The sequence below is a fragment of the Marmota monax genome, unplaced genomic scaffold (assembly GCF_021218885.2).
Source record: "Marmota monax isolate L192 unplaced genomic scaffold, Marmota_monax_Labrador192_F-V1.1 WCK01_AAM20220418_F8-fsc00026, whole genome shotgun sequence".
Taxonomy (NCBI): domain Eukaryota; kingdom Metazoa; phylum Chordata; class Mammalia; order Rodentia; family Sciuridae; genus Marmota; species Marmota monax.
In genome coordinates this window covers 10,980,849-11,007,269 of record NW_026693108.1, presented here as the reverse complement: position 1 = coordinate 11,007,269, position 26,421 = coordinate 10,980,849, and the positions used below count along the sequence as shown (strand labels likewise).

The window sequence follows — 26,421 nt, the reverse complement described above, 5'->3', positions numbered from 1 at the left end:
AGTTTTAAATGGAACTTATGTATTTTAGTGTTTTTAGTACCTGGTGGTATGGAAAAGTACCCAATTATACATATATTCTTCTGTAAAAATCTAAAGAATGATTGGAGATACTATCTTACTGAAAAAGCATATATTTAATGACTATTTGAAAATACAGCTTGACTTTATTCCATTGTTTCAGTGTTTACAAGGCCATAAATCAACTTGTATATATTACAGCCTCTTTAAGACCTCTTAATGGAAGAATGCTGGGAGCCATTAGCCAAGTAGGTATGACAATTTCCTTGCCAGCGTACCCCATGTTGCAGTGACATTGAATGTAGGTGACCTTGCTCAAGGACCAGGGCGGATTAGGGTTTTCCCGGTTTAGGATAATTGGGTTTAGGGCGTTCCAGTTTAGGGCGTTCCAGGTTTAAGATTATTCCTGCTAGGAATAGGGCGTATCCTGCTGCCTGAGTTCCCCTTCTCACGGGATTCAGACAGTATTTTTTGGGAGATAGAAGCCCAGTGGATGTGGATTTTGGGCAGAGAACGTGGATTTCCCCAGAACGTGATTGTAGACGGCTGGTGTGAGTTCGGGAATAAAGAGTTGCTGTTTGAATCTACAAGCTGTGTGGTGGCTCGTGATTGTGTGCCCAGCCAGACTGCGGCAGAAGAAGTCATGATCATTCTAAATAGTACCATATTTATCCCTTATTGAGTATCTGTGGCATAGTAGAAACACATAATTATATAAGGGGATTAGTATTGTCACTATTTTAAATTGAGAAAATTGGAGCTTCCAGATATAAAAAACAGTGCCAATAATCTTTTATCTAGTAAATGGTGGAGCTACTTCATGTAGCTAGAGTTGTATTCCTTCTGTTGTAGCACATTGTTTTCTCTACTAAGTATAAGGAAAAATGCCCATTCTCCTTAAAAGGGTGTTTGAAACTGGATTTTATTAGTGGCTGGGTATTAGGTTAGGCACTGGAGGTAGAGAATATGATTTCTGCTCTTATGGCACTCAGCATCCAGTGGTAGAGACAGATATAGAATAGGAAAAGATGTGAAAGTTATAGATTGTGGTGTTATGAGGGAAACAAGTTGTTGATGGAGAATCATGGGGGCCTCCTTATTAATAAAGTGGTCAAGTAAATCCTCTCTGAGGGATAAAATATGACCTGAGACCAATGGGTGGGGGTCGGTCCAGCCTCAGCTAGACAGGCAGAATAGCATGCACAGAGGTCCTGAGCCACCACTCTACTAAAGGAGTTTTATTAAGATTACCAGTAACTGTCTCAGGCTAAATCCAATGGGTTTTTTCAGTCTTCTCCTATGTGACTTCTCAACAGTGTCTGACACTGTCAGTTACCCTTCTGCCAATATTCTCTTGTCTTGACTTTAGTGACATCTTAATCTCCTGGTTACCTTTCTGCTTCTGTGATTCTCTATGTTGTCTGTGTAGAAATGATTCTGGCATCATTGGGAGGCTGGCATACTCTCTCTTTCCCTTGTTCTGGAAACATTTTATTCTTCCCATTTTTCTGTGGTTTTGATCAGCTGTAGACTCCTAATTTTCTTTCTTGCTTTTTAAAAATATTTTTATAATAAGTTCTTTTTAAGTATACATGACAGTAAAGTGTATTTTGACATATTATGCATACATGGAGTATAACTTATTCTAATTAGGGTCCCCTTCTTGCATTTGTGCATGATGTGGAGTTTTACTGGTTGTTCACATATGAACATAGGAAAGTCATATCCAATTAGTTCTATTGTCTTTCCTAATCCCATCCTTCCTCCCTTCCCTTCATTCCCCTTTGTCTAATCCAATAAACTTCTATTCTCCCCTTCCCCTCTCTTACATTTTAGCATTGTCATATCAGAGAGAACATTTGGCTTTTGGTTTTTTGGGTTTCTGGGACTGGCTTATTTCACTTAGCATGATATACACTCCTAATTCTGTCCACACCCTGCCAACATCTCTACTTGGATACATCAAAACTACCTCAAACTTAACATGACCCAAACTTAACCTTTCATGTAGGTTTCATGTAGCTAAGTCCTCTTGCAGAAGCAAAAAATAAAGGAATTTGTCTTCACCACTACTTTATCTTTGACTTTTCAAATTCTAATCCATGAATAAATCCTTATTCAAAATAATTTGTAATCTAGTCTTGTTCCTTCCTTAATGAGGTCTTTTTTTAGCCTATTTTACTAGTGAATCTTTTCTATTTGATCCTAATAAAATTTCTTCAAGGATGGAAGGTATGGCAGCTGAATAAGGGCCTCCTGGAAATGTCTAATTCCTCATCTCTGAGGCCTGTGAATATTACCTATTACCCCCGAAGCGACTTTGCAGGAGTGGTCGAGTTAGGGATCTTTATATGGAGAAATTATTTTGAATTTTCTGACAGCCCGATGTAATCACAGGGTCCTTATTAGAAGGAGGTAGATTAGGGTAGAGTAGGAAGGATGAAGACAGCAAGAAGTTGGAGGGATGTGAGGAGGCAGCTGAAAGAGAGGGGAAGATGGATTCTCCCCTTACAGCCTCCAGAAGGAACCAGCCTGCTGACATCTTGATGTTAGTGCCATAAGACTCTTCTCTGACTTCTGTCTAGAATTATAAAATAATAAGTTTGTGTTATTTCAAGTCACCAACTGTGTGATAATTTGTTGTAGCATCAGTAGGAAATGATCATAGAAGCACTGGTTAGATTTCAGAAATTCTATCAACGTTTTAACCATATATCCATAGACCTAGAAAAATCTCAATATACACTTTTGTTCTTGAAGAAAACCTAATTTATTGTGAATTCCTTGTCAGACTGATAATTTCATCTGTAATGTTTTGTCTGGCGTGAACTATTTTTTCACCAGTGAAATTTTTGGTGGCTTTCTTAGCATTAGATTTCTTAATGTGTTTTGGAATTTTGGTGTGTAGTCTCTTTTTAGATGAAAGTTTGAAATGTTCATTCCTCTACCTGTTCCTCCCTCTCCTTCATCCTTCCCTCACCCCTTGCTTCCTGTCTTTCCCCTTCCTCTGTCTTTCCTGGTTTTTCTCTCACCCCTACCATCCCCAACCAAAACAAAACAAAAACCCACCATTTCTCCCTGACCAGCAGCTTTGTGGTTGCCTCACAGGCGTTTAAGTTTAGGATGCCTAGTCCATCTAGGCCTTATAACCATGATGTGGGCACATGGCAGGTCAGTCACAGAAGCAGGTTCAGATTTCCACCCTGAAGCTGTAGCAGCTCAGATGGTATTTAGTGGCTTTCTCTTTAGGACTAGGGAAGCTCCTCCTTAGCCTGATTTTAGCTGGTGACTCTGGCTGTCTTCCAGCTTCTGTACAACATTCTTAATGGTCTGATTTTTGCATCTGGCACTTCCTGCTTCTGAAAGAACCAGTATAGTTTGCCTTGTTCCTTGTTAGGCATTTTTCTTCTGTTTTGAGTTCATGAAATGTTTACTACCTATTTCTGGTTTCTTTTTCTCATGGTTTTCTTATGTAGATTTAATTGTGATTGCTGGACATTTTTAGCAGAAGGAAGTTTTGAAGCATGAACTCACTGTGCCAGCCTTTTTTCAAAAAATATTTATTTTTTAGTTGTAGTTGGACACAATATGTTTAATTAATTAATTAATTAATATGTGGTGCTGAGGATCAAACCCAGGACCTCGCCTGTGCTAGGTGAGTGCTCTACCGCTGAGCCATAACCCCAGCCCCTGTGCCACGCCAGCCTTTTTTGTGCTAAATTTGACTTACATTTACAAAGACCACAGAAAAATGCCAGTCTCAAAATTGTGTTTTTGCTCAATTTCAAGCACTAGTATCTAAGTTCTGCATTTGATGTCTGACTCGTTGGTTATGCAATTAGCTACAGCATGCTAGTGTGTCTGGGCATTGTCTTGCCAGTTCTGGGTTTCTGGCCATAGCAGTCATTTGCCTAATCTGGGGTAGGTCCCTTGGCTGTGTGTTCTTGCTACTGGAAGTGGCCAAAGTGGCAGCCACCAGGTTGGAGTAGCCAAAAAGGGAGAATTTCATTAGGCATCTTTAGGGAGATTAAAGGCTGTCTGAGGATGACCAAGGCAGACTTGTGTCTGATTTGTGCATGTGAATTCGAGCCTGGAGTTAGAACAAGAGAGCCTCTAACTCAGGTGAATAAATCAGATGACAATCCACTGTGGACATCTCCAGTCATTTATTTATTCAATAATGCACTGGGTATAGGTGTGGTGTATCCAGTGGAAAGTTTGCATGCTTTCTGAGGGCAGGAACTTGTCTGTGTGCATGGGAAAGCGTTAAGTTCAGGTAAAACTGCTTATGAATAGTATTCGAAGAAGTCTTGTTTTGTAAACATCTGAGTGTTTAGTTGTTTCCAAGTCTTCCTGTGAATCAATCATAAATTAATCCCCAAATCTACACTGTGCTTCCCAAATGGATATTACACATTTTAGTAAAGGGCCCTATATAATTAAATCTTGTAAAGTATCTTCAGTGAACTATTCTAATTAAGTGTTATAGATCCTGAGGTTGCTCCATTACAGCTCAGCTGGGATGCTCTCAGATGCAATATGGGAGTTCAGTTTCAAAGTTCAGTACACAAAGCTATTTGTGAAGGTTTTATATACAGATGTTTCAATTTGTAAATTTTGACTTTATAGTGCAGTGAAAATGATACATGTTCAGTAGAACTGTACTTGGAATTTTGGGTTGTTTCCCAGGCTAGCAAAGTGCAACTTGGTCTCTTGAGGTGTCAGTCAGTGGCAGGAGCAAAGCTCCCAGACAGCCACTTGAGGGTCTGGAAACAGACGACACTCTGTGTATACCTTGTTGATAAGCTAGGGTGGTCTGTAGGTTAGGTATTGCTAGAGTTTAGATCTTAAATGTGCCCCAAAGGCCCATGTGTGAAAAACTTAGTCCTCAGCTTGGGACTATTGGGAGGTGGTGGACACTTGAAGAGGGGGGGTTGTCATGTGATGTGTTCTTGTCATTGGGAATATGCTCTCAAAGGAAAGAGTGACCCTAGCCCCTTTTCTTCTTTTTTCTCTTTAATCCTGGCCATGAATTGAACAGTTTGCTGCACTACATGCTCTCTGACATGAGTTACTGTGCCACCATGGGCTCAAAGCCATGGAGCCAATCTGGTCATAGACTGAAACCTCCAAAACTGTGAGGCCAAACAAACCTTTTCTTCTTATAAAGTGACTATTTTAGGTACTTGTTACACCAGTGGAAAATCCACTAGCACAAATGTATTCAGTGCATTTTCAACTTAATATTTTGAATTTATGGTGAGTTTATTGGGACATAGCCCCATTGTAAGTGGAGTATCTGTGATTTTTCCTTTCAATAAAAAATGTTTCCATGTGTTAGTTTTTTACATTTAAAAATTAATTCATTTTCAACTGTGGTAGAAACACGTATAACCTAAAGTTTTCATTTAAAAAAAATTTTTTTTTTAGTTGACACTGGACCTTTATTTTTTATTTTTTCATTTATATGTGGTGCTGAGAATTGAACCCATTGCCTCATACATGCTAAGCAAGTGCTTTACCACTGAGCCACAACCCCAGCTAAGGTTTACCATTTTTAACCATTCTTGAATGTAGTATTCTTTGACATTAAGTATATTCACAGTGTTTTGCAAGATGAAAAAATTTAGGGAGGTGGATGGTGGTGATGGTTCAACATACCAATTTTAAAATAATATGCTTTATTGTTTTTTAGTGTTTTAAAGCATTTGTAAAGATTTGTCTGTCCTTATGGTATTTTATTAACTTGCATTGTGTAGGTTCTAGGGAGTGACGGATATTCAGTCTTTAACAAATATCAGTTGAGTGCCTGTCATGTGCAGGTGTGCCGTTTTTTCTGAACTAGGCAGACATGCCCTCATGTGGCTTCCAATTCAGGAGGAGGAGCAGGCTTTTTAAATGACATATGGTTGTGATATATAGTTAATGGAAATTGTAGGGTGTTTTGTAAATATGGGACAAGAGGATCTGAGCCCATGGCAGGGTGTGTGTGTGTGTGTGTGTGTGTGTGTGTGTGTGTGTGTGTTTGTAGGGGCAGCTTTCCTGAGGAAGTAACATTTAGAGTCCTAAAGAAGAGCTGGGCTGTAGCTCAGTGGTAGAACACTTGCTTAGCATGTGTCAGGCACTGGGTTTGATCCTTAGCACCACATAAACATAAATAAAATAAAGGTACTGTGTCTATCCACAACTGGGGGGGGGGAAGACAGGAATTAGGGCTGGGGCTGGGAGGAGAAAAGGGCAGAGGTGAATGGAGCTTGGTAATTTTGAGAAAATCAGGTAGATCAATGTACCTTTATTTTATTTTATTTTTTTAAGAGAGAGTGTGAGAGAGAGAATTCTTTAATATCTATTTTTAAGTTTTCGGCGGACACAACATATTTGTTGGTATGTGGTGCTGAGGATCGAACCCGGGCCGCACGCATGCCAGCCGAGCGCGCTACCGCTTGAGCCACATCCCCAGCCCCTCAATGTACCTTTAAATAAGAGACCCATGGTATTGTTTTTAGTATTCATCTATATCTAAATATAATCGACTTTTTTCTTTTGTGTACTTCTGTGATTTTTTTTTCTTTTCAGGGCTGGGGTTTGAACTAGCCAATAGCACACTGGGGATAAAGAGCAGTTCCTTCACCCTGCAAAGCCCCTCGTGCATCCCTTTACAGTCACATCTTCTGCACCCTCCCTCTGGCAACTACAAGTGCACTGTTGTCATTCCTATATAGTGTGTGACTCTTTGAGTTGGTTACTTTCATTCGGCGGAAGCTTTTTAATTAATCCAAACTGTTGTGTGCCATTAGTTTGTTCCTTTTTATTACTGAGTAGTATTGCATCGTGTGGTGTGTGTGTGTGTGTGTGTGTGTGTGTATGTGTGTGTATATTGTTGTTGTTGTTGTTTTTTTCATTTATCCAGTGAAAAACATTTGGGTTGTTTCCAGCTTTTGACAATTATGAATAGAGCTATTTTAAACATTTGTTTACAGATTTTTATGTGAATATGTTTCTTTAGGATAAATGAGGTGGGGTTGCTGGTCATATGGTAAGTATATGTTTAACTGAATAAGAAACTGCCAGACTTTTGCAGAGTAACTGCATTTCTACCAGAATGCATGAGTTGTGTATTGCATTCTCTCCAGCACATAGTATTGTCAGTATTCTAAATTTTGACCATTTTTGTAGGTCAAAATTGGTATTTCATTGTGGGTTTTTTTTGTACTGGGATTGAACTCAGGGGCACTCAACCACTGAGCCACATCCCCAGCCCTATTTTGTATTTTATTTATTTAGAGACAGGATCTCACTGAGTTGCTAAGCACCTAGCCATTGCTGAGACTGCCTTTGAACTCATAATCCTCCTGATTTGCATTTCCCTAGTGGCTAATGGTATAGAACATCTCATGTGTTTATTTGCCTTCATTTTTAGTAAAGTCACTGTTCAAGTTTTGCCCATTAGATTTTTTTTCCCCCTGTTATTGAGTTTAGAGAGTTCTTTATATATTCTGGATACAAGTTCTTTGTTGATAGATGATTTGCAAATAGTTTATTCCTAGCAGTCGCATGTTCTTTTGTTCCCTTGACAGTGTCTGCTGCTGCAGATCAAAAGTCTTTCCTTTTTTTTTTTTTTGAGATGGATATTACTTTGTTACCTGGGTTGGTTTCAAACTCTGGAACCAGGTGATACTCTCACCTTACCATCCTGGGTAGCTGGGACTATATGTGTGTGCTCTCACTCTCAGCTAAAAGTCTTTAATTTTGATAAAGTCAGTTTTCACAATTTTTACTTTTCTCCTCTGTTAAGTGTACTTTTAGTAGCATGTCTTAGAACTCTTGGCCTTGTTCCAGGCCATGAAGATTTTTTTCTAAGAGCATCAAAATTTTATATTTAGGTATGTGATCCTTTTCAAGTTTTTTTTTTATATAAAGTTTAAGTGTTTTTTTTAAAAAAACATTTATATTTAGTTGTAGGTGGACACAATACCTTTATTTTATTTTTATGTGGTGCTGAGGATCGAACCCAGTGCCTCACACATGCTAGGCAAGCGTTCTTTCTCTGAGCCACAACCCCAGCCCCTTAAGTTTTAGTTGAGTTTGTGTGTGTATGTAGATGTTGGATTGTTTCTATGCCATATGTTGAAAATGATCACCATTTATTGAAAATGATATTTTTCTATTGTATTGCTTTTGAACTGTGTAAAAAGTTAAATGGTATGGTATTTATATGGATCTATTTTGGGACTTTTCCCTCTTTGATCTATATATATGTCTATCTTTTTGACAATGCTACATTGTCTTGATTATTGCAGCTTTATAGTCAGTCCTGGAATTGTTTTCTTTATTAACAAAACAAAACCAAACAATGTTTAGGTATTACTTGTAATAAAAAAACAAAAGATGCCTTTACTTCACTTGTATTAAATCTAATAATAGTCAAAAGAAGGGCTGGGGTTGTGGCTCAGTGGTAGAGTGTTTAGTTAGCATGTGTGAGGCACTGGGTTTGATCCTAAGCACCACATATAAACAAATAAATGAATAAATAAAGGTTCATCAATAACTTAAAAAATTAAAGAAATAGTCAAAAGAAGACATATAAATAGCTAAAGCAAATTAAAAAATCATTTTCCCTAGGGGAGGGGAGCGGGGATAGTAGAGGATAGGAAAGGCAGCAGAATACAACAGACCCTAGTATGGCAATATGTAAATCAATGGATGTGTAACTGATGTGACTCTGCAATCTGTATACGGGGTAAAATTGGGAGTTCATAACCCACTTGAATCAAAGTGTGAAATATGATATATCAAGAACTATGTAATGTTTTGAACAACCAACAATAAAAATTAAAAAAAAAATCATTTTCCCCATTAGATTTGTTGAGAGCCACAGCCGAAGGGGCCCCAGCAAACTTCCAGCTGCCAGCAAACTTCCAGCTGCCAGCTGATGATTGGCTCACAGCGGCCCCAGCAAACTTCTAGCTGCCAACTGATTGGCTCCTCTGTGGTGATGCTCATTGGGCTGTTTCCCCGCCCTTTCAGACCACAGAGCTGCTCATTGGGGGACTTTTTTTGGCTCTGCCCCCGACCCAGCCAATCTGCCTCAAGAGCAGGAGGAGTGGGGGAGGTTGAGAGGCTTGTGGGAAGCCGGTGGTGGCAGTTGGGCTCTGAGGGTTTTTCCTGAGGAGCTGTGTGGTGTGGTGTGTGTGTTCTAAAAATAAAGTTCGTTTCTTTTGACAAGTGGCTCCTGAATTGTGTCCAGCCAGACTGCGGCAATATTAATAAAATTAGACCTACTATGTTCACTGATGGTGTGATGTGGGAAATTCATCTCTAATAGGGTGTAAGTTGATAGAAGATCTGAAGCATGTCATTTGCAGTATTTATATTTTCACATATTTTTCTTTTTTTTTTAAATAATTTTTTAAATATTCTTTTTTGGTTGTCAGTGGACCTTTATTGTTTATTTGTATGCGGTGCTGAGAATCGAACACAGTGCCTCACACATGCTAGGCAAGTGCTCTACCACTGAGCCACAACCCCAGCCCCTCACATATTTTTCGTATAGAAAGATATATAGAGATTGGCATGTTTAGGGATTCTTATTACAGCTTATAGTAGCTGCAAATTAGAAACCATGCCTAATACTAGTAGAATGGTTAAATAAGTTATGGTTCAGCCATATTACTGGGGAAATTGGTATTAGTTAAAAATTGTGAGGTAGAACAAAACTGTTGTGATAGAACGACTTCCAAAATAATATGTGGTATGAGAAGTTTTATGCCCAAGAAAATCTAAAATGCAAAATAAAATGATTCCCTGTTATGTCTCTATATATGAATTAAAATTCTTAGGTAAGTCTAGAAGGATACAGCAAAACTGATAACAGTTGAGTAATAGAAAGTGGGACTGGGAGGCCTTTAAGGGGATGGGAATAATGGTTATATGTTACTTGAATTGCTGAATATATTCTTTTAAAATCAAACTAGTGTGTACATATATTATTTTGATAAATAAAATATAAAAATTGAGAAAATCTGGATAACTCTGATGCATATAGCACATCATAGCTGCTGGGGGTGCTTTGAGATTTCATGACTGTGGTGGCTACTCATGTTTTATTGGAACTGATATTTAGCTATTTGTATGGTTTGCTGAAACACTTTTTAAAAATTAAAATGGAGTGTTTCTTTTATTTGTTCAAATTAGTTCTACATGACAGTAGAATGCACTTGGACATATCATACATGAATGGAGTATAACTTCTCATTCTTCTGGTTGTACATGATGTAGAATCACAATGGTTGTGTACTCATATATGCACATAGGGTAATAATATCGGATTCACTCTACTATCCTTTCTAACCCTACACCCCCTCCCCTCCCTTTGGTCTAATACAGAGTACCTCTGTTCCCCCCACTCCTCACCCCTGCACTCAGGCCAGCACCAGTAGCAGCCTCACCATCTGCAGTTGGCTCACCTGCTACTGAACCCTAGCAGCAGATCTGATGGCTCCAGATGACAACTGTTGCAGCTGGTGTGGCTGTGGGCCCTGTTGTTGGGCATACACTAGGCCATGTCATCACTGAGGGTGTCAGTGGAGAAAGTAATGCTGAGCCCTCAGGAGCCTCAGGGAACCCTGCTGGCATAGCAGCAGGCTTGATGTCCCTTGCTTTTTTGAAGTAAAACAATTTGTGGAATGTGCCCAGGAAAAGCACTGTGAGGGTTTCAGTGAGGTGCTGAAACAGTGCAGAAATGTAAATGGATTAGACTCATCAAGAAGTGTAAAGGCAAAAAGTAGAAAATCAACTCTGATGACCAAGTTACTTTAGAATAATAATGTAACCAATAGTCAAAATATGAGTTATAAAACCATAAGTTGAACCTCTCTTGCTAATGGCTTCATTGCTTCTGAAGGGCAGTGGAGAGGGTGTTCTAACTGCATAGAAGTTCACTTCACTTAGTTGGTGTGGAATTTTGGGCTGGGCAAATGTTTGTGTGACCTTCTTAAGCCAACTGTTTTCTTTTTTTGAGTAGGTGGGATTGAACTCAGGGACACTCAACCACTGAGCCGCATACCCAGTCCTATCTGTTGTATTTTATTTAGAGATAGGGCTCACTGAGTTGCTTAGGGCCTCACCATTGCTGAAGTTGGCTTTGAACTCTTGATCCTCTTTTCTTAGCCTCCTGAGCCTCTGGGATTATAGGCTTGAGCCACTGTGCTTGGCTGATGTTGTTTGTTTGTTTTTTTTTTTTTTGGTGAGTTAATTAGAGTATAGTGATCTTCCTCCCACTCCAAATATAAAGCTTTACTGAAACATATCATGCCCACTAGTGGTTACATATTATCTATGACTGTTTTTAAAACTCTTCAAGGGCAAAGTTGAGTACGTTTTTTTTTTTTTTTAAAATATTTATATTTCAAATGTAATAAAGATAAATATAAAATATAATAAATGAAGACGCAATATCTTTATTTTTACATTTCTGTGGTGCTGAGGATCGAACCCAGTGCCTCGTGCATGCTTGGCGAGCACTCTACCACTGAGCCACAACCCCAGCCCCTTTCTTTTTCTTTTTCTTTGTCCTAATTAGTTATACACGACAGTAGAATGTACTTTGACACATCACACATAGATGGGATATAACTTCTCATTCTTCTGGTTGTATATGATGTAGAATCAGTAGGTTGTGTAGTCATACATGCACATAGGGTAATAATGTCCAATTCATTTTACTCTCCTTCCTACCCCTAGACCCCCTCCCTTCCCTTCAGTCCCCTCTGCTTAATCCAAAGTAACTCTATTCTTCTCTAGTGCCCCCCACCTCTTGTGAATTAGCATCCTCATAGTCAAAGAAAACATTCTGCCTTTGGTTCTTTGGGATTGGTTTATTTTGCTTAGCATGATATTCTCCCAGCTCCATCCATTTTACCTACAAATGCCATCATTTCATTCTTCTTTAAGGCTGAATAATATTCCATTGTATATATAAAGCACATTTTCTTTATCCATTCATCTGTTGAAGGACACCTAGGTTGGTTCCATAGTTTAGCTATTTTGAGTTGAGCTGCTATAAACATTTATGTTGCTGTATCACTATTGATGGAGAACCAGGGCAGCACTGCTGATACTCTTAAGTATCATAACACTAGAATATTTGCTAGACAGTCCTTTACAGGGAAAGTTTGCTCACCCCTAGTTCTAGTGGAAGTAAAGTAGCTTACAGAATCTCCATCAGGGCAAAAAGACCTTGGTAACCTAGTCAGGAAAAATAGATCTGTTCTGGAACAAACTCCACTTCTATTACTGAACACATTTGGCGATGTAATGCTCTGGAGTGGACGCAGAAGTTCTTCAGAGTAGCCCAGATGAACTGAGGGCTTTATATCCATGATTGTTAGGGAGGCAGTCCACCTGCAGGGGTGCCACATTATATTATTGTCCCTTCTTTACCTGAGAATCATTTGGATTTACCAGATGGTGGAGCACTTAGCTCATATAGATGTACTTTATCTAAAAGGGAGTCTGGAAATTGTTCTTTTTTGCTTTATTATCTCAATAGTAGAGGGAATCAAACTATAAGGACTGTTGGAATGGCTATTTAATAAGTCTACCTGCCATGGAAGTTACCATTCACCTTCAAATTCCCTTTCCTTTTAGAGTTCCAAAAAAAAGGTTTCTCTCTTTTCCTTCTCCGCTCTCCTGCCTATAAATCAAACACAAACAAAATTACTAGGATAGTTTTATGTTAGGGAAGTACCCCACATTGTAGAAGATGATATGTGCCACATATGTGATATGTTCCTGTAGTCCCAGCTAGTGGGCAGTCTGAGGCAGAAGAATTATGTGAGCCTTAGTGATAATAGAGGTCAGCCTGGGTAACAGGGTGAGACCCCCATTTCAAAGAAGCAACAAAAACAACACTGCAACAGCCCCCAGTACATAATGGATGCACCAGTATGGAAACACCAGTCTGCTGCTTCCAGCCCCACAGAGTGACATGGGCCTCTTTAGTGCTACAAATACCAAGGGTTGTGTCACAACTAAGGAACACACAGCTGTCAAGAGTGAGTTTTACTCAACATGTTATAAGTTGCTGTCAGACTCATGGATCCTGGTATAAGTTTTAAGACTCTTGAATTAAAGGACAGTTTATTCCTCACAGCCATCACGGTGCTTAGAGTCTGAGCAGTGCTGCCTTGGTCCTTCAGGATGATGCAAGAGTGTCAAGAGGATGCCTGCTGTGCAGTGGGTTACTTTATAGGGAGGAACTCAGAGAGGTTCTTCTCACAGTGTGAACATTTGCCCCAGGGGGAGACACACACTCTCTTCCAAGATTTCTATGCAAATGCAGTTTGTAACAAAGGGGTTTGCTTGCAAGATGTGCAGAAATGTGAAAGACCCATGGAAGATTCTGCCCAACTACCGCTCAGGACTCAGTATCTTTTGTAGCAAGCAGCAAACAACCCAGTTCTCTTCCTCCAGGAATCGAGTAGTCCCACACAGTCATACTGTGGTGGCTTATCTTTACTTGTTTATTTCCCCGCTAAGCTAATAAAAAAGAAAGCAAATAAACCCAAACCATGTATCAGTCATCACTTGGCTCTCCCAGCCTTTACCTCCAACCACATCAATACTCCCCACCCAGACTTCCCTTTTCATTCTCATCTCTGTTTCTTCCCCTGCTGCTGTACCCCACCCTCCAGTTTTGCAGACATATGCCTTTACCAAGGTTTTCCCCAGGACTAGGTGTCTGCATGATCCTCCACCTCCATTCTTCCTCTCTCACTTGATGCTTCAAGGAGTCTGTGTGAGAATATAGTTCTAGTGTTGCTGTTTTTCATTCTTCTGTTGTGCACTGTGTCCTCAAGAATGCATCCCTGCAAGACAAAGGCTTGGCGGGATGGTGGTGGTGATGGTAGTGGTAGTGGGGGACAGACCAACTTTGCTTGGTCCCAGGATTAATACAAAATCATTTCTCTTTTGTGATATGAAAATGGAATCGTAGAAAATGTTCCAGGAATTTTGCAACTGGCAAAAGCCTGTTTATTCTCCTTTTTTCCTATAAATTTTAAGTTCCAGTTTTACTACTTTGATAATTATATAAGTTAGAAAAAATGATTAAGTCTTTAATTCTGCTATCTAAAACAATCATGAATAAATATGTCTTAGTGCTACACAAAATGAAATCAAAGTGAATGTAATACTTAGGGCCCTAGGGTAAAAAAATCATTCTTTGTTTACTAGGGATGAAACTGCCTTTCTGGAAAGTGTGCCATAATGCTTGAAACTTGTAAAGGTCTCCTTAGATACTTATAAGAAAGAAGAAGAGTTTTGATCTCTCTCTCTCTCAGAAATAGAAGTTTTTATCTGGTTGTTCAAAAATATTTTTTTCATTTCTTCAAATTTAGATTGATGCAGTTAACTTTCTTTAATTTTTTCAGTCTGTATCAGTAATTTCCTTATGTTAGTAATGTTTGGAGGATTCGGTGGCTTCTAGTTCTGGCTGGATCCTGTGAGGCACTGCAGTTTTCAGGTAGGAACCCTTCTAGTTTGTATTACAGCCAGCCTCCTGGTGTTCCTTCCTGACACTGATTAGCATGGAAGGAAATCCAAGGAAAGACTGAGGTCATGGTAAATAGTGCCCTGTGGACCCCTGTTGTCGGCAGATCTTGTTGAGTCATAGGCTTCAACATCTCCCAGTGTGAAGGAACATCTTCAGTGCTACATATCTTCCTTATCTTCCTCAACCTGTACTAGTTTAGAAGGCATTGAAAAGCTTTCCCTCAGACAGTTGAGCTTTATGCTAAATATACCATCTGACCTACTATTTTTTAACACTTAAGATGTAATTTTTATCATAAGAATAGGAACTCAGTGGAATCTCTTTTTCAGTATGTATTAGTGACTGACTAATAGGAATTTTTCTATTAACCCAAAGTTTTAAAATCCAGGCATAATTTTAACCTGTTTATATCTACACATTTAAATTTATTTTTGAAAAGTCAGTAGGAAAATGACTTTTCAGTTCTATAAGTTGAAAAACACACATTTTATCTTGCTAGTTCATTGCTTGAAAAACAATAGGCTGGTACAAGGAATTTTCCTCTAAAGAGTAAAAAACATTGAAAATTTAAAACTGTGCATGCATGGAGGAGAAACTAATATGCTTTAAGAAACTCTCAGTTTTCTGAGAATGAAAATGTTCATGAAAACTGACCACTGCTGGATTTAGTATTAGTACTTAAAATGAGTTTTCTTTTTTGTAACATCGGCAAATTCTATTTGATTAATTTGCCTCAGTTTAAACTGTTATATTTGTTTTAGTTTTCTTTTACTATTAAAATATATAAAAAGAACCTGTATGTTTCCAGATGTTGAAATTTTTGAAACATGAATACATCTAATCAGCCCAGGCAATGTTAAATTATTCTTCACAGTTGTATTAGTTCTGTTTGCTTACAGATTGTTCTGCATTAATAGGCAAAAAACAGAAAGAAAAAATAGTTGCATTTGGTAAAACAATTTCAAAAAAATCAAAACTGACCTTTAAAAAAATTTTAAACTGTTCTTTCCAGGTTAACTCATCATTTTCCCTGAGAACCACAGGGGCAGAGGATTCTAGTGTTTTCTTTCAAGTTGGTTTTACCCAGAATATCTGCTCCAAACCAATCCGGGATTAGAACATAGTTTTGTTGAGATGTGAATATACCCTTCCCCTTGAAGTAAGATTTGTTTCTGAAAAACAAAAAAGAATCAATTCTTCTTTAGAAACAGTTGGTGTTTAGCCCTTTTAATGAAGCCCTTGTGCTATTTTGACCTGCTTTTGATGTATTAATTTATTTGAATGTTTATTATTTGCATTAGCTGTGAATGTGTTAGATTCTGAGGTAATTCTTGGTGTGTATACAAGGAATTTGTGATAATATAGGAAAAATATCTATTATGATAGTTTAAAAAACCCAAAGAACCAAAAATTATATATGTAGCATCATTATAAAAGTTTAAGATTGGAATTGAAGCCAAATTACTATTAGTATTCTCAACTCCTTTTCATTTTTGATTCATGATCATGGTATAAATTCTGTAAGTATAAACACACATATACATATTTCTGTCTTTTTAATTCTTTTTTTATGTACAATTGTCCGTTGCAGCATGTGTTGCTAAGATTGAAAAGACTTCATTTAGTTGTAATTAGATTTTTACCTCAAATCAATGGCTTTTACCATTTAATGATGAAAGTTAAGTGCCATCCATATATATCCATGAGTTGATAAGCTTTTAGCACTATGCTAGAGGAGATTAAAAAAGAATTTAAGATAGTCTGTGTCTTTTAGAACTTTATCTGGTGGGGGAGAGTGTGCAAATCATAACACACATTGTTTATAAATCAGTTTAAATGAGGTTGCTGAGTAGAATATGATTAAATGTCAAAATTTGTGCTATGTACTGTTGGAGTTCAAAGTAAAGGAGATTCATCCAAATCTGAAGTATCGGGCAAGACCCAGATGGAACCGGAGCTTTAAGTTCATGTTGGGTAAATAGGTAGTATCCGAGGGAAATAAAATATATAGAAGAGGGTGAATTTAACTTTAAATAATAACTTTATCTTTACCTGGCTTGTGTGTGTGTGTGTGTGTGTGTGTGTGTGTGTTTTAGACCTTTATTTTATTTTGTTTTATTTTTATGTGATGCTGGGGATCGAACCAAGTGCTTCACTCATGCTAGGCAAGCGCTCTACCACTGAGCCACAGCCCAGGCCCCTAATGTGTTCTTTTTAAAGGATCATTAAGAATTCAGTTTCTTATAGGAATAGAAATCAACAAAGCACCATACCCGTAATGACAGCAGCAAAACTGATAGTCACTGGAGCTGAACTGGGTGGGGAATTTTAGTCTGAGGGTCGAAGAGACACTTGAGGTTGGGGAGAAACCAGGCTGAGGTGAACCAGGAGGTTTCTTTGAATATTTAAAAGCCCTTTGCAAACAATGGCTGCCTTTCTTTGCAACTGATGTTATTAAAGGAATTACAGAGTGTATTTTATATTAAGATAATAATCTGTAAATCCCTTGGGCAGGTTATCTTTACCTTGCAGTATACATTTTTTTACATTTATGATTTGATAACAAGAATTCTGAATCTTTCTAAAAAGACTACTTTTTAAAAGATTTCATTTAAAACAGTAGTTTTTAAAAATTCTTTCAGAACTGAAGACTATAACACAGAACACTCAAAATCATTTGCCACAATTGGAAATGGAGTGTGGGGGGTGGGGAGTGGGTCATAAAATGTTTCAGTGTCCATGTTTGTGCTCCAGCTTTATTTATCTGCCTTGTGAAATAACTATCATCTGATTTTGAGTTGCTTAACTGGAAAACCATTAAGAAAAGCCAGTTTAATCCCTTTACTATTTTTAAAGAATAGTTTCCTTTTGAAATTATAAACAGTTTACTGTTTTCAATATTGAATGCCTACCTAAATGAATATTTAAAATATTGTAGCATGAATAATTTTAAAAATAGAGAATACATTCCTAGATTCCGAATAGATTTAGAACTTAATACACATATCGGTTTTTTAGGGATGAATGTAAAATGGACAAGGATCGAATGTGAGAGTATTTAAATGGTTCTCAAGATTTTCTGGTTCATGTGTTGTGATATTGAACTCTTTAGTCTTAGGCTTTAATTTGTGCCTGGTGCTGACCTGATGCTGTGCAGGGACACTCACTGCATCCCTCCATTCAGTCCCTCTAATTATCCCAACTTCCTGGGGAGCTTGCTTAGAAGTGGGCATGAGCGCTTGTTATTAAAATATCGGGTTCCTGGCTACATGCAACAAGGTAGTTTTTGATATCAGATTTATGTATAGATGAACTGAATAGGAAGCTACGGTTGTTTGCTGTGATTTTACTTAAATAGGTAGGGGATATTATGAAAATTATTTGGTTAGACAATGGATTATTAGGCTTTTAATACATGAAATTGTGGGCAGTGCAGTTCCTGAGCCTTTTTGGTGCTTTGTTGTTTTTTTAGTGCACATTCAAAAAGAAATCCAAGTCTGTAAATGATAGGTGAAATGATCAGATTTGTGGTTTTGTGTATATTTGTGGATGACTGTGATTCTTTTTGCTGGGAGCATCTGTTAATGCAGGGATTTGTCTCTTCAGGTTCACGTGAAAATGGCGGATGAGGCCGTCTGTGTTGGCCCAGCTCCCACCAGTAAAAGCTACCTCAACATGGATGCCATCATGGAAGCCATTAAGAAAACCAGGGCCCAAGCTGTGAGTCTGAATGAGCCCATCTACTGCAGCTGTTTCATATGTAGTGAGCAGAAAGCTAGAGTTTGTATTAAAAAAAAAAATAAGAAAGAATGATTGAAAATGCTGTTGCAGTTAGTTCATGTCACATGAGTTAAATGTGGCCGAATTCGCTACTGGAAATCAAAGGCTTTGTAGCATCTGGCAGTGTTGGTCGCTGATCCTGCAGGTGGCTGCTGGATTCAGCTTTCACACCAGGGAGCAGTTTCAGTTCATTTCCAAATTTGCTAGGAAAAAGAAATCCCAATTAGTTTTGAGTATTAACCCTTTCAGTGTAATAAGAGCATTAAAAAACCCACCAAAACCAAAAAAAGGAGAAAACTGTTATAAACAGAATCCAAAAGACCTTGTTTGAGTTTCATTTTAGTCATTTAAGAATTATGTACACATAGTTAAATTTCCAGAAATATAAAAAGTATATTTAGTAGTTATTTTGGTTTGTTAATGTCAATAAAATGCCCATAACTTACTAATAAATCTATAATTTTCTGCGCCTCAATTTGCCTTGAATGGAGTAGGATCCACAATGAAGTGGATGGTTTCTGACATGAGAAATAGTGGGTTATTTTGTTTTGTTTTTAATGTCAGAGAACTAATTACATAAGATGTTAAAAACTATGCAGAGCTATCTCTAAAATTGAGTGGAAGCAGCCAACACTGGCAGTTAGCCTGGAGTGCTTCAATTAGTGCTCACAGTTCTTTGAAAGAAATGTTTTAGTAAGATACATGTTTAAATAAAAAACTGAATTCATGAACCCATATTATAGATTTTCACAGTTTATCAGCACAATTAAAGAAAGTAAAACTCTTTCAATGTTTTTAACTATAGCTTGTCAGAAGACAGCCTTTAGTTGAATGTTTATATAAAATGAAATTGGTGGAAAACTTTTTTCATAAATTTGGAAATGAAGCAAATTTAAACTCCATAATCTAAATTCTTCTGTGTCATGTTAATAAAACTCAGTTCAGTTACTTCTAGGTTATGATATTGGCTTCTTCAGAAATGTGACTTTCCTTTCAGCAGAATTGTTTTACTAGAAATTTGTTCAACACTGCCTGGTACTGCAGTGGCTAAATTTATGTTTGGCCCATGTGATAGAATAAAAACTGACTTGATTAGAGTAGGATTTAGATTGTGGCATATGGGGGAGGGTAGCATAGTGTAGATGTGAATGTCTGAATCTGGGGTGAGGAAGAAAGAAGGAAAAAAAATTCAGAGTACAAAGTAAAAGTTAAAGCAAAGCCTTGATTTTAGTTTAATTTGAGGGAAAAGGCTCATTGGCTAGTGGCTGTGTATCTTATGCCATCAGGAATAAAATGTGTCAGTTGGCTTAGTAGCTGGGTTTTGGAAGATGGCAGTTCCTGCTACTGGAAAGAAGGGGAATTCAGAGTTTTTCATCCATCTTGCTGAAGTTTCCTCTAATGTATTTCTTTGAGGTATCAGCCATGGTGAAATTCTCTAAACATGACCAAAAAATAGAGGGAGTTTATGTTATGTAGACAAAGGGCAGGAAGATTGTAGGTATATGGCTGTGATTAAGGTTGGGACAAAGCAGGGATTTGATTCTCTTCCCAGAAGTGTGTGTTACAGCTGATCAGTGTGTGAGGAGTAACTTCAGTCAAGGACTGTTGAAGAACAAACACATGCATACACCACATCTGCTGCTCATACAGGTTTTGAAATATGCTAAAATTGAAAGAGCTTTTTATTTTCATTTCTAAGGTACATCCAGGTTATGGATTCCTTTCAGAAAACAAAGAATTTGCCAAGTGTTTGGTAAGTTTGTAATGAACCAGAAATTGTTAACCTAGATTTCAGAAAGCAATATCGTGGCATGGCTTTTGTAAATGTGGGTAGTGATAAATTATAGAATTCTAATTCATCCTATCGATTCTTCTTCTTCTTCCTCTTCTTCTTCTTCTTTTTTTTTTGGGGGGTGCGGGGGATCAAAACCAGGGCCTTGTTGCATGCAAGGCAAGCACTCCACCAACTGAAATATATCCCCAGACCTCAAATCTTTAAAAACTGTGAAAAATGAAGAGTTTTTATTCCATACCTCAAGTCTTGATTTGAAAAGTAATTATAAAAGTAGAAAAGCTATAAAACCATATTATATCTAATTTATTGTATATTGAATGGTCTTTAAATTTTAGATTTTAAATGTAAATGTGTCAGGCAATTTAGTGATACATTAGTGATTTAAATATTACACCATAAATATTGAATATTAAATTAGAAGTAAGATTCTAATTTTTCCCCTTTTATTGCAAATCATATGTAAAATCAAATCTTATTGTTTCCTAGTTTAGGATTTTTTTTTTTTTTAAACGAGCTGAATATTCTCCTAATATCACCATCCTAATTAGATTAATTAACCTGAATTTGCTATTAAACTTGCTTTCCAGGAGTATTTATCAGTAGGTTTTAGGCACAACATATGATTTTGATTAATGTTTGTTAATTTTTTGGTGATTAGAGAAATTATGCCAGATGTTACATTGTCTTCATGCTAATATGGTAAGACTTTTTTTCCCCCTTTGGAAATTTGCATTTTGTTCTATAGATTCAAAATTATTTAAAATCATTTTCTAGATGAAATTTCCATGTAAAAATCTGTAAATTTACCTTGGGAAAGTCCTTAATATCATAGAGTCCTACCTTAGAATTATCTATTTTAACTAGTTTTATGGATTAAAAACTAAGGCCTAAATATATACCTGGAGAGGAAAAGTTTGATGGAAGTATTTAAAGGTCTACATTTACCAGATTTGATCCAGCATATTCCAGTTTTTCTTGTGTAAATCTCTTTTTCTTTTTCTCTTCTTTGGAATTTTGAGTGTTATAAAAATGATTTGAATATAATGCTTATGTTTAAATGTTCATGGATAATATAATACATTAAATTTGTTTAGATGAAGTGTTAGCAAACTATAGTTCATGGGACAAATACAGCTGCCCTTTGTAAATAAAATTTATTAAAACACAACTAAGCCCTTTGTAAATAAAATTTATTAAAACACAACTATGTGCATTGTCTGTGGCTGTTTTTGCCCAATAACAACAGAGTTGAGTAATTGTGACAGAGATTGGCTTGACTAGCCTATCTTATAGATCCTTATGAAGTTTAGCCTAGCAGCTTGGGAGGCTGAGGCAAGTGGATCATGAGTTCAAAGCCAGCCTCAGCAAAAGCGAGGCACTAAGCAACTCAGTGAGACTCTGTCTCTAAATAAAATACAAAATAGGGCTGGGGATGTAGCTCAGTGGTCCAGTGCCCCTGAGTTCATCCCCTGGTACCAAAAAAATAAATAAAATAAATAAAAAATGTAGCAACTCCTAGTTTCATTCATATATTTAGTCAATATAAATATATTCATTATTATTATAATCAATATATAAATAATATATTAATATATAAAATTATATTCATTATTAATATAGTTAATATATATTAATATATAATTACATATATTATTAATATGATTAATATATATTAATATATAATATATTAATATAAAACTAAATATATTCATTCATATATTTAGTCAATCATTAAAAAATGTTTATTTGGAATTTATGTCTAGGATATTTGATAAGGATATGAAAATAAATCAGATATGAGTTTGCATTCCAGAACTCATGTTGCAGAAAATAAGTCAGCATGTGATTTCAATTCAGGGAAGAGAAGAGATCAAATTCTCTATAAATGAAGACAAGAAAAATTATTTCTAGCCTGTCATGGTGGCACATGCATGAAATCTCAGCTGCTTGGAAGGCTAAAGCAAGGGCTTTGCGAGTTTGAAACCAGCTGGGCAACTTAGTGAGTCTCTCTCTCTCTCTCTCTCTCTCTCTCTCTCACACACACACACACACACACACACACACGCACACACACACAGGTGAGGGATATAGCTCAGTGGTAGAGCACCCCTGGGATTAACCCCCAGTACTGGAAGGAAAAAAAGTCCTTTAAAAAAAAATTTTTTTTTTTGAAAATTTTTATTTACAGATGGACACAATACCTTTATTTCATTTATTTATGTGGTGCTGAGGATCCAACCCAGTGCCCTATGCATGCAAGGCAAGTGCTCTACCACTGAGCTACAACACAACATAAGATCTTTGGATTTTATGTCCCAATCCAAATATGGCTGGCTCTTTCCTGTCACATGCTTTTCTTCACTATCCTCAGTGGCATGCCTGCCACATTTCCTACTCTCATTCCTTAAAGGCTCAGCTCCTTTGTTACCTTTACTGGGAGAGCTTTCTTCATCCTTCTAGAGAGATGTAATATTTTTCCTATGTCTTCTAGAGCACTTTAAAAAATTTTGGAAATTCATATTTGGTGTACTGCCCTCCATGTTATGTTAAACTTGTTTCTGTTATTTAATCTCTTATTGAAAAAAGAACCTTGATTTCATTAGTCTTCCCCACCCCTCGCCTGTGTCATCTATCCTAAAGATTTCTACAAAGTAAGATCAATAAATGTTTATGGAGGATTAAATAGTATTAATAAAAATTACAAGACATTCAGCCTGTAAGAGAACTTTCTCCTATCATCAAAAAGACTGTTTTGTAACTAGAAGGCAGTATTGCTGTCTGTTTTTATTCCCTATGAAAATATGTGGCTTGTAGTCCCTCTTCTTTCCTCTGTGCAGGAGGGCAGATTCTTGTTTGTGACATAGTTTCCTTAGTGTTAAATATTTTCCCATCAGAGTATACCATTTAAGATATTCCTTTTAAAATACCTGATTCTAGGTGGTAAGTTCCATAAAAATAACAATGAAATAAAATTACTTAAAGATTCTGTCATGCACATAAATGGAATTTGTGTGATTGGTGGCCAAATGTGGTAGTTTTTATTCTAACCAGGGTATATTCTTAGAAATCTGATTATTTTGAGTGCCATAACATGGATTGCCACATTGATGGTAACTTTTAGTAAGGAAGACTTGCAGAAGATTTAAAGTCTTTCTTTTTTAGTTTGGTATTGTGGAATTCCTTTATTGTAAATACATGTCATGCTTGAAATTTAATCAAATGTGGAAATTTTTCATTAGTTTTTGATTTTCTTTATTGTCATACAAATAGTGTGATGATTTTTTTTTGCTTATAGAGAATCTATTTGTGCCTTATCAATCTGATATGTTCCCACTTATTATCTGTAAAAAAATTATTTTTTCTGAATAATTAGCTATATATGTTTGCTTTAAATATGTAACAAACTAAATTCCCCCAAATGTAAACATATACTAAATTTTATAAGACTGATTATTCTTTATGCTTATTTTGCATGAAATGGGATTGGATTACAATGATCCTTCCTGTACATGATTTGAACAAAACCATTTCTTATTGTTTGTTATTGCTTAATTAATTTATTTTAAAAATCTATAAATAGCTCATGAAGAGTAGCAGTTTTCAATAATTTTAATGTGTTGAGCAAACAGATTGCATTTTCAAACTGTTTTCCATTCTGTATTTCTCCTCTGGGCTTTTTAAATTCTGAACAGTAAAAGACCAGCAATAGGAGAATGTAAGGATTGTTAGGATTAAGTTCTTTCAGAGATTACAAAAAAGCTTTGAAAAGTAAAACTACCAGCTTCTGGAAAAAAGGGATGTTGGTTTAAAGGCATTTTGTACTCTTGCAAGTTCTCTTTCTTTCTGGTATGTTTGTGTATATATGTATATTTTAATCATATCATGTCATTTTAGTCCCACATAGCAGTATGTTATAGCATTTAGTCTTACAAGACATTTATATGTTAGATTTAATAATTGTGTATTATGTTTGGATCTTATCCATGTCCATGACTGTGTGTATAGACAGTTCTCTTCAGGATGCTTATCACTGAAGGCATAGATGGGAAGTATGGGATGCAGTTGAGGTCTGTGGATTGTATTTTTTCATCTTCTTTCCTTACAGAATTTTTAGCAAAGTAAGGACTGTAGGACTGTAACTGTAACAAAAAATAATGAGATACATTTAAAAAAAAATTCATTGGATTAGCCAAAATAATTTTGAAGAGCTTTGACATCTAGTGTAGGCAAGGGTAAAAGAAAGTAGTTTTGTTCTTGGAAGTGTAAATTATTTCAGCCCCTCTCCCCATCCCTGGCATTTGCTAGTATCTATAAAAATCTAAAACATATAAACATGTATTCACATAAAACATATATTATTTGACTCAGCAATTCCAGTCATAAGAATCTCATCTGCAAAGATATAATTGAAAAAAATGTTCGTTGTGAGGTCTTTTGTAATAGCAAAATTTGGAAATAGCTCAAAAATTTTTCATCTGGAAAATGAAGAGAATGACAGCTTCCCTGCAGGGTTGTTGTAAAGATTAGAAGCAACAAATATAAAGAACCTAACATGAAGGCTAGCATTGCCAGGCAAATCACCTTCATCATTACAGATGGGAATAATATTACTTCAGTTGGTGGGGGGGCTACTAAATATTTTTCAGGGGAATGAAACAGTTAAAATTAGTGTTTTTGGGAAATTCATCTGATAGTTTTTATGTGTGTTTTGGAATTTAGGTTTCTTCTTGTTGAGATGAATGATTTGGTACAGCACTACTGCTGTATACAGAAGCATGGTTCTGTAGTTTAGACATGAATGATCTCATTTAATTCACTCAAACATTGGACACTATTAACTCTAACAAAAAGAAAACAGATTCAGGTGCAGCAACTGGTTAACAATCACACGATGCTGGTTAGCAACAGAAACAGGACATCACTGTAGTCTTAAGTACAGAGCTCAAGAAAAGAAAAATAAAAAAATAAAAATATAACAAACAAACTATACCTACCTGGCTCAGTTGGAAAGAATGAAAGCAGTGAAATAGCCCAAGTGTTAAGACCAAATCACTAAAGAACTTAGTGAAAGCCAGTAGACACCCCTCCCCGCCCTGCACCTCTTTGGATAATAAAGTAGTTAGCACAAGATGGAATTGTAGAAAATGATTGGTGTAGCCAGGTGTGGTGGTGCACTCCTAGCGCCACCAGTGCCTTGGAAGCTGAGGTAGGAGGATCCTGAGTTCAGAGCCAGCCTCAGCATCTTAGCAGGGACAAGGCCAGAAGCAACTCAGTGAGACCCTGTCGCTAAATAAAATGTAAAAAAGGGTAGGGAAACTGGGGATGTTGTTCAGTGGTTAAAGCACCCCTGGGTTCAAACTCCAGTACAAAAAGAAAGAAAAGAAAAAAGAAAATGACTGGTGTAGAGGGAAACTTGAAGAATGGCCTTTTGCTGAGTCTTTGGTACTCAGGTGTAAGGCAGTAAGTAATCTGTAGTGTGCTGTAAGGCCTTTGTATCTTTGAAGTTAGCAAGTTTGCTAATAATTTAACAATTTTTTTGGTCTTAAAATAGTTTAGGGTGAATTTAAAGTAATGCATATTACACTCATATTTGGACTCCCCCCCCCCCCCTTTTTAAGAAAAATTAGACCTTGGAAACCCAGAGTTGTTTGTAACTTTAATCTATCTAGGCTATACTCTGGGTAGCTCATGGGAGTATGCATTGTGTGTGACCCTTATTATTAAACATGTTACAGCTTATGAAAGGTTGAGAACTGTTACTATATTTTGTAGACATCTAGTTTTAACTACATAATTTTTCTTAACATTATTAGATTTTTTAAAAATTTTGGACATAGACTTTTAAAAAATATTATTTTATACCTTTATTTATTTTTATATAGTACTGAGGATCGAACCCTGTGCTTCACACATGTTAGGCAAGTAAGTGCTCAACCACTGAGCCAAATCCCAGCCCTGGATAGACTTTTGATTTTAGTATATTGAAATTTTATTTTTTTGAGAATATAAAATTTAACGAATTTAAATCACATGAATACATTGACCAAGTTCCTTTCCACCTATGAACTTCTGACCCCAGCTACCAGTTTAAATCCCTAGAGGGATTTATTATATAAGATACTCTTATTTGCTGAAATAGGATTTTGTTTATAAGAAAATAACTGGCCCAGAACTTTCCTTGTTTGTACAATAAAAGAGGCCCTCAGGATCTTAAAAATGCCTGGAACACCAATTTGCACCATTCTTATTTAATCTTCATGGCAATATTGATGTG

At 36.6% G+C, this 26,421-nt stretch overlaps 1 protein-coding gene across 4 annotated transcripts in view; it reads left to right on the top strand.

The window, feature by feature from the left end:
- The window catches only part of Pcca (propionyl-CoA carboxylase subunit alpha), a 358,388-nt gene that overhangs the window by 30,718 nt on the left and 301,249 nt on the right, over nucleotides 1–26,421 (top strand). For all 4 annotated transcript variants that reach the window (XM_046454817.2, XM_046454816.2, XM_046454818.2 and 1 more), the window contains exons 5-6: nucleotides 18,179–18,292; nucleotides 20,052–20,105. In XM_046454817.2, coding sequence (XP_046310773.1) covers nucleotides 18,179–18,292; nucleotides 20,052–20,105 — 168 coding nt within the window. The remainder of the gene's footprint in view (nucleotides 1–18,178; nucleotides 18,293–20,051; nucleotides 20,106–26,421) is intronic.